At 46.4% G+C, this 15409-nt stretch overlaps 2 protein-coding genes across 4 annotated transcripts in view; both read right to left on the bottom strand.

The window, feature by feature from the left end:
• Positions 1 to 13544, bottom strand: part of VWC2L (von Willebrand factor C domain containing 2 like) — a 45688-nt gene extending 32144 nt beyond the window's left edge. For 2 of the 3 annotated variants that reach the window (XM_005528885.3, XM_088059294.1), the window contains exons 1-2: positions 13186 to 13544; positions 10589 to 11055 (exon numbers count right to left, since the gene is read on the bottom strand). In XM_005528885.3, coding sequence (XP_005528942.1) covers positions 10589 to 10999 — 411 coding nt within the window. In that variant the 5' untranslated portion in view covers positions 11000 to 11055; positions 13186 to 13544. The remainder of the gene's footprint in view (positions 1 to 10588; positions 11056 to 13185) is intronic. The other variant, XM_088059293.1, reaches the window with a different exon arrangement.
• A 1105-nt stretch (positions 13545 to 14649) lies between these two features.
• SPAG16 (sperm associated antigen 16) overlaps positions 14650 to 15409 on the bottom strand; it is a 360532-nt gene continuing 359772 nt past the window's right edge. The window contains exon 16 of the mRNA XM_014257754.2: positions 14650 to 14926. Coding sequence (XP_014113229.2) covers positions 14745 to 14926 — 182 coding nt within the window. The 3' untranslated portion in view covers positions 14650 to 14744. The remainder of the gene's footprint in view (positions 14927 to 15409) is intronic.

The raw sequence follows: 15409 nt of genomic DNA, 5'->3' as shown, positions 1-15409 counted from the left end.
ATTTTCCAAGCTGCCTTACAAGACTGAAGTGCTATTTGGCACCTGAGTATTTCAAGAGCCAATGGATCTTACATTATTAAAACTGACTTTTTACAGAGACCTGTTACTCCTGGAGACCTTCTACTCCATGAATTTAGATGTCAGCTCCTTCAGGGATGTTTAGCAAAGACATTTCCTAACACTTTGGACCTCTCCTCACTTTTGCAAGTGAAGGCTTTGAATTGTGTGGCATTTTCTTTGTACCTGGGTTTTCAGCCTCATGGAAGATGATTTACACCTTTGCTGGAGCCAGGCTGCTCAAAGCCTGAGATCCAGTTATCAGGATTTATCAGCTCCTACCAGACAGGTGCAGAGCAACACAGACTCTTCACGGCTATCGTATCAGGAATACTTGACATTTCTTTTGGGGAGCAAAATAAGTGTTTGCAACCATCTAATCATGTTAGAATGAACTTGCTAATCATCGTGCAGGGGCTGTCCAAGTCACTGGAAGACAATCCAAGTATTTCCACTGAATTGAGTATATGTCTTATTGGGGCCTGTGGTGCTCTTCAGAGTTGAACGGTGAATTTACAACACGGCCAGAACGACTGGAGAAATCTGCTTGGTTGACTGGAACATGAAGAGGGGTATGAACACAAAACTAAGCCAGTGGGCTTGTTTTCTGAGCTCTGGGGAAACCCAAGGAGCCATCACATCAGAGAAAAGGGAGAGGAGATACTGGGACTCTCAGTACCACTGCAAACCAAAATCAGGCATTTCAACTCCCAGCTCCTTCAAACACCAAAAAAGGATGAGGTGTGTAAGGATGTTCCTCTTCTAGACGATACTGCAAAGGGAAAAAATGCTCTTCATGGCAGTTTTACTGAACATGGAGCTGAAATACTTTCTCCCCCCTTGAGAACACATTAGAAGTGCCAACCCCTTAAAAAGGAAGTGCCATGCTTTGCATTTCTGCTGATGCCAAGGTGGTTTGGGATGCTGTGATTCTCACCTGGCTCTTCTGCATACCCTGCCATAGATTCAGATCCACAAGCTGTATCCACATGCACCTCCCACCTACAGGTCTGAATGTGTCCCATCCCCTGCAAGTGCTGGGCTCCAAGAAAAGCAAACCTGAAAACCATCGCTGCTGTCAATCCCTTCCTCTTTCAGTTTTCAAGAGACTCACAGAGATAATCCCATTCAGCCTCTTCCCTCAGACAGGCTGGACTGATGGCATCCTGCTCAACACAGACAAAACAGCAGGAAAAGCAGAGTGATACAGAATGACATCTGTCAAACTGGGCACCTACATCTTAAGAGGAGCTGTAACTTTTAATGATGCTAAGAACAGTGGCAATTCTGATGGAAATTATCTCTGTAGCTAGTTTCAGGTGGGGAATTTATTGTCAGGAAGCAAGAAAGGGAAGAAAGTTTGAAAGGACCTGATGAATAAATTCAGAGGCAAAAATGGCTTCCGCATTATGGCTGAGGTGAGAAGTCATAAACCAGGGGAGAGAAATAAAAAAGGAACTGGGATAGCATTTACCAGAGATACTCCTGGAGGAGAAATTAGAATAATTTTCATTGTTATTGAAATTGCCTGTGATCTCAGGCAGATTAGTAGAAGATTGCAGGAAAATTCAGAGCTTTCAGCTGAGAAATTTTGCAGGTGCCAAACTTGTGGAGAAGGAGCGGGTGAACAAGTCCCACCTAAAGGTGAGACTGAAACCTGCCCCAATCTCTTTCGAGCTGCTTATTTGGCTTTCACTATTAGCAGTGCATAAATAACCATCTAATTTGTGTTATAAGTTTGGTAAATGGCTCTTTTGTATATGCCAACACAAAAACACGCAAAGGGCAAAAATTTCTCTCATTTTTGTCACTTACTTAATAAAATAAAAATCATCCAGCCAGCTAGCTAGTGGAGATACAATATCAATTACATTACAGAACCTGTAACCACTTAGATTTTCCATAGGTGGAAAGTTGCTCAAATAAACAATGTGTTGAGTAATTATGGACAAGCATGCTCACTGAAAACACCATCAGGTTGCAAATGACTTTGCAACAGCAAAAAACTACTAAGTCATTAGATAATTTATCTGCAGTGAAAAAATTGGAGCTGTATCCTACTTATATGGAGCATGAGCAATACAAATCAACTTTGCCATGCAAAAATTGAAAAATGCTTGTACCATGCTGCAGATTGGGTGAACCAAGGACCTGGCTTTCACAGAAGCAGCAGAAGCAGATGCTGAGATCCTGTTTTTAAGGGAGCCCTCAAGACACACACACAAACATTGCTAATGTTAAGAGTCTTTCCAGCGTGCCAGTGACCAGGCTTGGATTCTGGAGGTGGAAATGCACAAAGATGCTCTAATGGCTCCAGGTCATGTAATCTTCTCCTCCCCTCATTCCCAGGCCATGCCTGTCCATAACCAGAAACGTTATCCTTGCCATTCTTTTTTAAAGATTCCTGGGGAGCCCTGCAGATCAGTAGGGCAGGTGAGAGGCACAGAAGATGTGCCTCATCCTGGGAATCCTGGGCCCACATCTGATGAGTCAGGGTTGGGATGGCTTTAGGAGCTTTGTACTCATAGATTTGCTCTGTGCCACACAATCTGATGATTTTAAAAGGCTCCTGGAACCCTGTCTGGATCTGAATAGTGACTCCTCCATTAGCTGATGAGAGAGACAACCTTGAGCTGAGTCCTGGCCCCTTTTCCACCAGAGCTGTGTATCTGCAGTCTCGTGGTTGCTTTTCTCTCCCGAGAGCAGCAGCAAAGCTTTCTGTAAAAGCATGACTTTGCACTTCTTCTGTGAGAACGCTCTCTTTGCTTTGATGTATGTCTCATTTTATTCCTTACAATAGTTGCACCTCACCTACCCTGGGGCTGAGGGGACTGGAGCTCTCTCTTACTTTGGTGATAGTTTTTATGACTTGATTACAATAGTTTTTTAGTTCAGACATGTCCAGTGCCCAGGGAAGGGGACTCCTTCTGAAAGGTTACAGACACGACAGATGGGACCGTGGCTCCAACGTGTGAAGTGCAGCCCCGTTCGGACACAGACAAAATGTCTGTGTGTGCTTCACATTTGTTAAGCTCCTTTTAATGTCAGCAGGGAAAGTGAGCCCAGCTGGCAGCTTTGTGCTCTCCATTCCTTCCTGGCTGGCTTTTGCAATGAAGGAGCCATCTCTATGAGAAAGCCTTCTGGAGCAGGGACAGAGGAACAGAGGGCCTGGTCAGAAAGGTGATCCCTTTTACACGTGTTTTTGTTGTACCTGAGTCTGCTGTTTCCTCCTTTGTCCACGCTGAGAGATGGGAGAAGGTGGCGAGATCAGCTCCATGTACGGATAAAACACTGAATTTTTATTACAGACGTCGGTATAATGCAACCAGACATCACCAGGGAAGAGATGTGGACTTGTCCCATTCCTTCTGCAGTTGCCAGCGGTGTCTGGGAGGTTTCCATCCCTCAGGGGATGTCATCATTTGGTTATGCCCAGCACAGGCTGGGAAGGGTGTGAACTGAGAACGGGTTTGAATGGCTGATCTGTGATGAGAAAATACACTGGGGTGCTTACACAGGGAGCACACTGGGCTAACCCTCAGCCAGAAAGGTTTTGCTGACTGGGATGACCACAGTTAACAGACTGAGATTCCCTGGTTTCAGGAGCTGTTTCAAACCCTACTGCTTCTCCAAGCATACTAATTTTACTGTAATTCCCAAAGAATTACCTCTAATATTGCCACAGAACAGCGTAAGGATGGCTCATGTATCCTTATTTTGCAACTAGACTGAGCATTGTCACTACATAACTTACCCAATTATAGCTTTTAAGACAGTAACTGGAATAATTGGCTGATTGAGCATTTTTTTAATGAATGCAATTCTGCATAGAGCACACTCCAGTGGCAACAAACACATACCTGCACTTCCCCTCACTCTGTCAGGAAATAGTTTCCTAAAAAACCTTCTCCCTAATGAGCTGTGAATGTTTCTAAGGATGACATCCTTCTTCCTAAGCTGATGACCTGAGGACCTCCTGCTCACAAGCCCCACAGAAACAGCCTGGGTGACAGAGATGAGCAGCTTGGGAGAGCCAAGGGATGAGCAGTTCTCTCCTTGGCCCCACTGAGCATTGTCTGGCACAATAATAAAGCCTCAGACTCAATTCTACCTCTCTTGGAAGGAGATGGTAACACCTGCATGTACTACATATTCCATTTTCTTAGCAGCAAGGCTCCAGAAGCCATGGAGGAAGAGCAGGGGAAGTTCCAGAGTTTCTCTTCTGGCTGTGCAGAGATATCCCCTCTCCTTCAGCTGCTCCCTGGACGGTCCCAATTCTGGAAGCAAGCAGAGCTGGTGGGCTGCTTCCTGGACTGAGTAACTGAAAGCCCAGGCCCAGCTCTGGCAGTACAAATGTTGGGCACACATTAATTCTTGTGTCATATTCACTGGAAAAATACCAATCCCTTGGGATTGCATGTACAGGCCGAGTTCTGCACTGGGCTGCTGCACCATGACTAAAACTGGGGGCTTGTGCTCAGTTCCCGCTGATTCTGAATTGGAGGGATGCTCAGGTTTTGGGTCTCATCCATTTCAGTGGGGAGCTCTGAGACAGTTTGTGTGTGGCACAGCCAGAACCACTGAGTTCTCAGCTTTTCCGGCCTCCCATCTATTAATGTGCTCCAGGGAAGACAATTCCATGGATTTTTTTAGCCAAATTCTGAATAAAGCCCACCTTCTTTCACCTATTGTAATAATATATTTGTGCATAATGTGATATATATGTTACAGAATCAGTAGCTAAGTACACAGCATAATTTTAAAAATAGTTTTCACTATAGATCACTATGTGACAGGCCTATCTATTTTAGTATGTTTTCTTGGTACAAATTATGACAGAAATACAGTAAGTCAGTAATTTTAGATTCCTTTGCGTAGACATTGTCACTGTAATTTTGCCAGGAGGGAGATAATAAATCATACTTTTCCATCTGACTGATGTTCTGTTTCCCCTGTCTGATTTCAACGGCTGTATGCTATCTTCAGAGCTGGCATTGTTCATGGCTCCTTTTATTAAAGCACAGGCACATTATTGAAATTTCTTTTGTATTATGATTTTCTAGCCATATGTGAAATTGCAGAACACACAAGGAGAGGAAGGAAAAAAACCAAGAAGTCCCACTTGTTTGAGTCATAGTAGAAAAAAAAAAAAGCCTGCTGCACACATCTTGGAGACAAAAATGCCAATATTAAAATGGGGGACCCATGCTGGCCCTCTCCACCCAGAGCTGCCACTCTTGTTTCTCACCTAAGAGCACCACCCCACCAGTAACACTCTGCAGCATCCCAAGTGCTCCATTCATATTTGATAAGCTTGCACTCTTAGGCTGGGTACCTGGTGGTCTGAGCCGGGCTGTTGTTTACACCACTTAATTTCTATTTCTGGCACAGTTCTGGGGGTGGGGAATCACTTTTTGGTTTCACTACTTCCTTTTCCCCAGCATCAGGATGGACACACTGCTTTTCAGGGACTGAGAGCTGCTGGGATAGCAGCTGCATACCTGCCTGCATGTGCCTTTTGATGAGAGGCCTTGCTTTGTTCAGTTAAATTCAGGTAATTGCATTAATAAAACATTTTAAAGAGCATTAACAAAGGAGAAGGAGGTGCCACTATTCTGAAGCAAAGGTTTCCATAATGAGCTGATAATTAGTGTATGATAATGCTATGCTTACACAGTCCCTCATATATTTTGGGTTCTGATTACACCCTGAAGAACCCTGCTAGAGCTGTGTCCCTATTGTGCAAAGCACTGTTCAAGAAGACATAATGTCAGCAAGACACAAAAACCTTCACTGAAGGACTACAGGTGATTTGTGGACTAAACAAGGCGATGAACTTAAGATATAGTGGCAGGGAACAGGGGAAAGAAAAATAAAGTATTATTTTAGCAATGAAATCCTGGCTTTTTTCAAGTCAGCAAAATCTTTGCCCCGGAAGGAAAAAATTCACCTTTCCTGCTTTTTTTGTTGGGTTGTTTTTTTTGGTTTTTTTCCAGTGTGGAGGAAAAGGGCAAGAGCAAAGTTTGTTTTACCACCTCTCCACACTTGTGCTGATTCAAGGGACAAATAGTTGGGCATCACCTAGGGGCTTTTTCAGTGAGGATAGGTTTGGGAGGAGCAAAGGTGGAAGGGGGAGAGGACCAGGAAATGGAGCAGACATTGGGAAGGACAGGCAAATAAAGGCAGCAGCAGAGGATAAGCACTGGCAGAGCCAATGACTAGAAGAAATTGCAGCTCTGTGCTTGGCAGAAAGGAGAACAGCCTTTCTGAAGAGCACCCAAAAAATGTCCAGAGTGTTTTCCAAGCTCGAGGTCACAACTGCAGGTTGAAGCTGCTCATCTCATTTGAACGTCATCAGGAAGGCCAGAACCTCTTGTGCTCCCACCCAAAGGATAACTCACCCAGCATTCTGGCAGGCTAACAGAAATTTTAATGTCACTGCTTAGGAAATTCTGCCACTGTCTTGGAGGATGGCACCGTGCTCAGCCTCCTTCAGGGACAGGGAGCAGTCCGTGCCTGTCAGTCTAAAATGAAGAGAATATCTCAAGATGTCAGCTTGACAATCTCTTGTGAACTGACCATTTATCTCTCGGCAATGGCATTTTGATACATATCCAGAGGTCTGCAGAAGGTTATTCTGGATGTATCTCTGGCTGGGTGATGAGAGACCTAGGAAGTTCAGAGCCCGTAACAGACCTTCCAAACTGACAACCCAATCCTCTTCCAGTGGCTCCTCACTGTGGCTACAAACACACCATAACTACGCCATAATTCCATTTCTCAAAGGTGTGTGCTTTTCTGTCAGTAAGTCATGCAAGAGAACAAAAACTAATCAGCACTTAGGGACACTGTTGCCTCAGTGACATTTGCAGGATTTCTCTGTCAGCTGCCAATGAACATCCCTCACGCTGGCAGAACACTGTCTCCTTAACTTTACATCAGCTGCTGGCTGAGGACATTCATTTAAAACACAACCATGTGTACTTACAATAACCAAGAGCAATCTCCATTTGCTTGTTTTCTGTCTCTGAGAAGAAAGAGAAGGCTTAACGACCTCCCTGAAAGATCTCTGCTCCTACAGGCGAACACAGAGCACTTGGGACTCAGACCTTAACCTCCAGGACTGAAATCAAAGCAAGGATGATGAGTGAGAGAAAAAGCAGCTGCCAAGTGACCCCTGCCAGATCCGTCAGGAGAAAACAGCCTGAGACTTCCAGCATCCTTCACACCTTCCCTGCAGCCACCACAGCTGCCTTCACCCCTGCTCTGAGAGGGGCCAGTGGGGACCTGAGAGACCACATCCTAGTCCAACAAAGAGAAAAGCAGAAAACAAGATGGGAAAGAGAGAGATGGATTCCAGTAAATCCCCCCAGACCTGCCCTCTCTCCTGTTCCACAGGTATCAGAATCCTGGCCACCAGGCATCAATCTGTATTCAGACACATTTGAATCAGATCATGGTTATCATTTCAGACACTGTGCTGGCCTTTTCTGCAGGGGTTTCCAGGTGGAACCACAGCCTCAGCCAAAGCTGGGAGTAAATCCCACTGAAACCAAGGAGTGAGGCAGCCTCTGTATGGGCAGCTGGGGCCCCAAACTCACCAACATCTCCCAGGACCCAAAAGAGATGAAGGTGCTATGAAGATGCTGAATGGGGTTACTAAGCCATCTGTCAAAGACACAAAATTTTATGAAAGGATACAAAGAAACTCTCAATGGGTTTGAATTTATAACAGAACTACAGTTCAGCATTTCAGTTGTACATGTTAATGATTGAGGGACACAAGGATAAATATTTGGACAGCTGTCTAAGCTACGTGGCTTGTTGGCATGTTTGTATTTTGTGCCTATTATGACTCAAAAAATCAGATGTACAAGACCTGTTCACTAGAAAAAAAGCTAAATATTCAAGAAATGGGCCTTTGTAACTACTCCTTTATCCTGAGAGCATCACAGTTACTGCCAGTGGTAAGAAAAAAGGTTAAGTCACATTTGGATTTCTCATCCCAAACCTGAGAAAAATATCTAGAAACAATACAAGAAAATTCACCCAACTGGAAGCCTCTCATAGATATTGATATCCTAGGGGAAAAAAAAAAATCCAAGAGAAAAAAATTAATCCCAATTTGTGAAAGATCAGGCAGCTGAAATTTCCACAAGATGAGTCAGTCCTGGCACACACACACAGACACACACTTGCAAAAGATTTTTAAATAGAGGCTAATTTCAGCTGAAACTCAGCCGTGACAAGCACTTCTATAGATGACGATTTGGAATCTACATACCAGCAAAAGTAAATCAAGTGGGTGAAAGGGTTCTGAGACCACATAAAACAGTGCCTCTGTTTCCACTGAAAGCAGCCTGGGTTTGAGTCAGAACAGCCTCTCGTCTTTGACTTCAGTGTGTGTGCAGTGGATGTGAGAAAGTTTGCAGACCTTGGAAATTCAACAGGATGAGGGAGAAGCAGAGCTCAGAGCCTGTAAAATCTATGAACTGCTCAGGATTTCATCTGCAGAGATAGCAGGTAAAATCTTTATTCTGTTGAAATAAACAACAAAATGCTTGGATGCCTCATAAAATCGAGACTTCAGAGCAGCAGCTTCCTGAATCTTGAAGTTCTGTCTTTCCTACAGAATTTACAAAGTCATAGTTCACAGGTGCTGCTTTTTCCCCCCTCCAACAAAACAGTGATCTTCCATTGTCTGACTCTCCTACCTTTCTCTGAGGAAAAAAGCAATCCACTGTTTATTCTAGATAAACACAGAGATTTCCAAGACAATGGTTTCTGCCCTATTCCACAACATATTGAGCTTTCAGCAAAACACAGCTCTAGGTCAAAAGTTTGAGTGTTAGCTAAATTAAGTGTGAAGGGATCTCACATTAGTCCTGGACAGAAGGTTACTGTGTGTCAGAGTGGCGTGACACCGTCTATTTTGTGCTTCTCAGAGGGTACTGGAACTTTGCTTTCCACACAACAGCCCAAGTGTTTGAATACAGCAAGCAATGAACCAGATGGCTCCTAACTCTCTCCAACAGCCTTTCTCTCCTGTCTTCTCTTTTCCTAGAGTTTAAGCTGTTACCAGGATGAAATTACTTCTTTCAGGAAAAGAGATTACTGCTTTTCCACTTAATTCACACGCAAGAGATACTTCAATGACAGGATCTATCTCTCCCACCGAAATCTCTTCAAAGAGTCCTTACGAATTTCTGCTCCCTATAAATGAGACCTTATGCCTCTCACATGAAAACCTGATCACCTAGGTGGGATATCTCACCATCTGACAACACAGCAGTCAAAATGGGACCACTGAAGCGTGATCAGGGGATGACCTTGGGCCAAGCCTTCCCAGGGAAAGAAGAAACTGTTATCTGGGCAGTTCACAAGACCAGCATCTTCACATCCCTCAGTAAAGCAGAGCAGGTTGGTCAGGGTGGCCCTCAAAGAGATGTTCCTCATACATTTGCTTTCCCTTATGCTTGTGACATTAAACTGTCTTGCCCAGACTCAGTGACTACAGTTTCAGATGGACAGAAAAAGATAAACATACACCACACGCGACAGAAGAAAGGAACTACTAACTGCTACCTTCCCTGAAAATGACAATTTCTGTGAAAAAGGGAACTGCCATCTATGTTACTGAGAACTGGTGAAGTACACGGACCTATATGAAATGATTTTCCTTGCAGGAAAGACAATAAACTGGCCAAGTGTATAAGATCAGGCACACAGCCATGAAGAGTTACAGGCTGTTGTGAATTATAGAGGTTCAACCCTTAATGCCACGTGACCTGGAAAAACAAACTTGTGTACCTACAGCTTTTACAGTCCCTATTCTTCATTGTGAAATGTTGTTTTTCTTAGCAGAATTGAAAGCTCATGATCAAACTCATTAGAATGAGAACTGCAGATTGTGTAGTGATTTTGGAAAATGCTGTCTCGTTTTTAAGATATATTTCAGGATTTCTTTATGACATTCCTTACATGAAATCAACCATTACAATGAAACCCCACACTTCTCATTGCTTGAGATGCTCATCCACCTAGGAGTTCATCTTCTCCATTCTAGACAGCCTTATCACAGTTGAAATGAAAAAAAAAATAAATAGAGTTTACCATCTACTTATTTGCATGCTCAAACAGTTAGGAGTAACAACTCTCAGCACCATGCCATCAAATTTTTGCTCTCCAAATTGCAAAAGGGGTTCTTAAAAAGCACTCAGTACTGGCTTACCCACCCTTGGTAGTCCAGCATGATCCATGCTATGGATCCATGCTATGAGCAAAGGAGGCAGGTGCAGAGGGCTGGCAATTCCCACTGGGGCTTTTGACTGACCACTGGCCTTCTGGAAGTGCACATAAGGGGGAGGTGACAGCTTTTATATGAGCCAGACCTGCATCACAGCTAAAAACAACTTCAGCTTCAGCATTCATCAATGGCAGTAAGCAAATACTGAGTGCCTTTGAGAGCTCCCAATAAAAATACAATTCCTCAAGCATACTAATATGAAATACTGAAGAAAGGGTTCCATACCTTAAATTCCTCCAAGATTTTGTAATTTTTCCCATGATATTCACAAAAGTTTTTCACTTCTTTGCATTCTGGACAGCATCCATTGTGTTCCACTTTTGTGCACTTTGGGTGGATTTTAGGGCATTCTGGTTGATCGCAAACAGGTCCATCCTCAGTACAGACACAGGGACAGTTGGAATGTCCTGGGAAAAAACGTTCTCCCAGTTTGTACACAAAGCCACTGTCATCCACACAGCCCTTCCCCCGGTAATCATCGAAGATCAGATTGTCATTACTGGAGGTCTGGTCCCCTTCATCAGCGGGGTAGTCTTCATGATTGATGGCAGCTGGAGTGACCAAACCAGGGAGCACAAACAGAAGTATCCAGGCTTCATGGATATGAAGAGCCATCCCCCTCCTCAGCTTCTCCATGGGACCTCAAAGCCAAATACAAACAGTTGCTTCCATAGGGAGACCAGTGTTGTGGTCTGGAAACAAACAATTTCAAGTGAGAAAAACCTCAAAATTCAAGGAATATTGACTTACAGAAGTCATTGTTTCAACCAGCACTGAAGAATAAATGCAAGTTTTTAAACTGCACAGATAACTATCACTGTTGCATTTGAATTAAACCTCTTCTTAATTATTGGTAAAGAGAACAAAGCATGTGAAATATCTTAATTAGACACACGTGCCTGGAAGCATATGACCATAAAATATCTCTGAAGGAATGGTGGGTCACAGAATCAGCTAATTTTTACTTTCCTCATTTTTGTAGTTGAGTTTTTGGGTGCAACAGACATTAAACCAGCTGCCTGAAATTGCATGGTGATGGGCAGCTTGGAGGGTTTTGAAGCCAAGTTCAAGAATGGTCTAAACCTCCTGTGGTGGCCACTGTCCCTTGGTGCTTATGTATGGAGCACAGCCCACCTCATTAAACTGAGGTGGGAAACCTGAGCTGAAAAGGGAGTTAAGCATCATCTGTTGTCAGATCTGTGTCTGATCTAAAAGATAGTGCTGGGTTAAACTTGGGCTGTGAGAGGTGGAATAGTACAGCATCTTATTTACAGCATTTCTGAAGAGGGACTTCCTGGGCTACCAACACAGCCCAGCCTGCAGTAGGTACGTCTAACCCTGACAGAAGCAAAGACGCAATTCACCTTCTCCATTATTCAGCATTTCAGTAATTCCCAGCAAAAAAAAACGTGGAGCGCAGGAGGTTTAAATGCCTGTGTAATGCATGGAGCCGCTGAAATGTGTCGGCGTGATTAAGCTGGAGCCTTTCTAAAACTTTGGGAGCGATGCAGCACGTCCTGACCTCCGGCGAGCTGCGCTGAAGTGGTGGAGTGAGGGACAAGCCCCGGAAGGGAGAGGGGCTCTGAGGGACCCCCGGGAGAGTCGGCGCCAGGCGAAGGCTCCGTGCCGGCGTCTTGGGAGCTCTTCTGGCTGCCCACAGTGCCACATCAATGCCACCAACCTGCCCACAAACCAGCCAGCAGCCAGTGCAACCCTGGCAGCAAACTGGTTTCTGACCCCTCTTTAAAACTGGGCAAAGTATTACAGGAAACTTTTAAATGAGATGAAATATCGGCATTACACGGACTGCAGAACTACGGAGGTAGATGCTAGCACAAACCAAAAAAAAAAAAAAAAAGGACTGCTGGGGTGTGTGTGTGTCATCCCTTCTTTCCTCCATTCCCAGAACATGCACACACAGGCACACGGCGTCTACACAAACATGCATTAACCTACACACACGGGCAAACACGTACTCCCCTCCGCCCCGCGGGGAGACATTTTTATACACTGAAATTTTTGGTGGACTGCAGATGTTCAACAATTAATTCTTCCTTAATTGAAGCAAAAAAGCAGTAGCAGGAGGAGAAAGCTTTAATCCCAGAGAAGCAGCTAAAGGATCCTGTTGACCAAGCAGTTTTTCCAAAGCCACAACAGAGGGAGACACCGGATATTACACAAGATTTATCAAATTCGAAAAGATATCTTCTTAATTGAAATACTAGCTGTGTTTCCATCACAAGGACTATGCACCCTCCTGTTACTCGTATCAGCAATATCTACTGTAACATGCTGCTTGGAAATCCAGCGATTCATGCAGATACGGCTGCTTTACATATCTAGAGAGCAGCGAGTCTCCCCACCTAATGCTACAGGTAGGTTGCAACACTGCAGATTTGTGGGCATTTAGAGGGGGAAAAAAAAGCAGCAAACAGAGTAATTAATATCTGATGAAATGTGAAACAATTGTGAGAATCTGCTGGAGTCTGATGAGGAAGCTCTCAGAACAAATGTATGTGTATACATATATGTATATAAAAGTTCTCCCCAGACCACAAATAAGAGCATTATATTTTGCTACAGCAGCTGAGATGTCCCACAGCAACTCACAGGCACTCGGCTCGATCCTGGAAATCAGACAGACTGCAGACGTCTTGCACGGACACATTTCAACAAGTAAACAAATGCTGCTTGGCTCAGGATTAGTTTACAGCTTGAACTTTCTCATAATTTCTCATCCTGAGAGAGGCCAGGATCGTAGGTAAGTCTCTGAAACGTTTCCATCCGCTTTCCCTCGCCCCAAGTGAATAATTCACACCTACCTGATCAGGCTGGATGTGAAAGCTGAGAGGGGTCACAGGCCAACATTGACTGAAAGGTTAGAAACAGATTAGTTAAAGCAGTTCCTCCTAATCACGTTTTCGGTGTTGACTCACGGACAATCCCTTTTCCTCCACCTCCCATCGCAAAACGGGAGCGCGGCAGCCCAGCAACCACAACATGAGAACTGAGCTTTAACCCGGCGCCGACGATTCAGAAGGAGCAGGATTCAGGCGGTCCGGAGGCTGCGATGCCGCGGAGAAACCCCGGTGCCAGCAGCAGAGTCATCGCGGCGAACTTGGGCTGCATCTCCTCAGGTCTCGGGGCGGGCGGGGGAGAGAAAACAACCCATCCCTGTCCCCTCCCTGTGCCCGGCGGATCTCCTGCGGCTCCAGCTTCGCCTCGGCGGGGGAAGGGGGGGAGCGATCGCGGGTTAGGCGGGAGGCAGGCGGGGGAGGGCGGGCGCAGGAGCCCCGCGCCCGGCGGGCGGGCAGCCCCCGCGCCCCTCCGGGGACTCCCTGGCCGGGGCGCCGGCCATGCCCGCGCCGCGCAGCTCCGCGCTCCCTGCCTGCCCTTATTGGGATTAATTTTGTTTTTAGGGGGGTGGTGGTAGGGGAAAAAAAAAAAAAAAAAAAAAGACGAGAGAAGAGCCAGGGGGTTAAACCCAAAAAATAATTCAGGGGCGGGGCGCCCCCGCCTCGGCCGCTGCTCCGCCTGCCGCTGGCTGGGGCGACGGCTCTCCTCAGACCTGCCGGCTCCCCTCAGATTCACCGCCTCCCGTCACATCCACCCGCTGGAGCTCCCGTCAGCCCGACTCCCTTCAGCCCGGCTCCCCTCAAATACACCGTCTGGAGCTCCCCTCAGCCCGGCTCCCCTCAGCCGGCTCCTCTCGGCCCCGCTCTCCCTCAGATCCACCGGCTGGAGCTCCCCTCAGCTCGGCTCCCCTCAGCCCAGTTCCCCTCAGCCCAGCTCCTCTCGGCCTCGCTCTCCCTCAGATCCACCGGCTGGAGCTTCCCTCAGCCCGTTTCCCCTCAGCCCAGCTCCTCTCGGCCCCGCTGTCCCTCAGATCCACCGGCTGGAGCTCCCCTCAGCCCGGCTCCCCTCGGATCCGCGCGTTGGAGCTTCCCTCAGCCCCTCCGCGCTCTCCAGCTCCGGCTCATCGCCGCTGCCCCGGCGGTGTCCGGGAAAACATCCCCCATGGCCGCATTGTGGAAACTTCGCCTCATCTTCCCACAGGCGGCTGCGCCGGGGAAGGGGCGCCCCGGCTCCTGTGGCTCGTGCCGCGCTACATTAAAAATCAATCTCCTTGCAATTCGGCTGCGCTGGCATTAGGCGTCATTGTAAAGCTGTTTCTCCAGAAACCACCAAAAGAGAGATTCTTGATGTTGGGGAAAAGACAAGACAGCAGAAAGAGGGAGAAATCGAGGGGTTTATTTGGATAAAATGCCAAATAATGCTCCGTTTGGGTGAATATTCCCCGAATAGTGCAAACACGAAGTATGAAGCTCTAAGCCGGTTGTCAGAGCGCTCTTGTGGGAGGCGATGAGGGCCACTCCATGTGTCACTGTGCCCATGTCCAGAGGCAAACCCTGCCATCGATGCCCGCTGACAGCAGATGGTCCTGGCCGTGGAAGCGCACACAGCGCACCTCGACCCCGGGGCCGCGCAGGACGGACAGCTGGCCCACGGCCAGACACAGAACCTTCAGCGAGCCCTCGCTGCTGGCCAGAGCCACCAGGCCACCTGAAACACACAGCAAAGGCATCGAGCTTGGCAAAGGCTACACAACAGAGCGGCGCTGGAAGTTTTGAGGTGGTGACTTTAAAGACACACGTGGTGCACTCCTGTTTCCTGTGATAAATTAACAGAAACTTGGATAGATCAATAACAATGAGATTGGATTTTGAAGCCATTAGGCCAGTCTGGAGACCTCATGTTCTCCTCACAAGGAGTCTGGCTACTGTGACAGAATCACAGAATCTGCTGAGTTGGAAGGGATCTACACAGATTAAGGAGTCCAAGTCCTGGCCCTGCAACAGGAGACCACAAGGGTAACACCATGTGCCCTAGAGTATTGTCCAAACCTTTCTTGAACTCTGTCAGGTTTGGTGCTGTGATCATTCCCTGGGGAGCCTGCCCCATTGCCCAACCACCCTCTGGAGGAAGAACCTTTCCCTAATAACCAACCTAAATCTACCCTGACACAACTTCAGGTCCTGCCACTGG

Source organism: Pseudopodoces humilis, chromosome 8 (assembly GCF_049639895.1).
Source record: "Pseudopodoces humilis isolate 2021_Gansu_Grassland_sample_001 chromosome 8, ASM4963989v1, whole genome shotgun sequence".
Lineage (NCBI taxonomy): Eukaryota > Metazoa > Chordata > Aves > Passeriformes > Paridae > Pseudopodoces > Pseudopodoces humilis.
The sequence above is the reverse complement of the archived record's forward strand: the minus strand, read 5'-3'. Positions and strand labels throughout refer to the sequence as shown.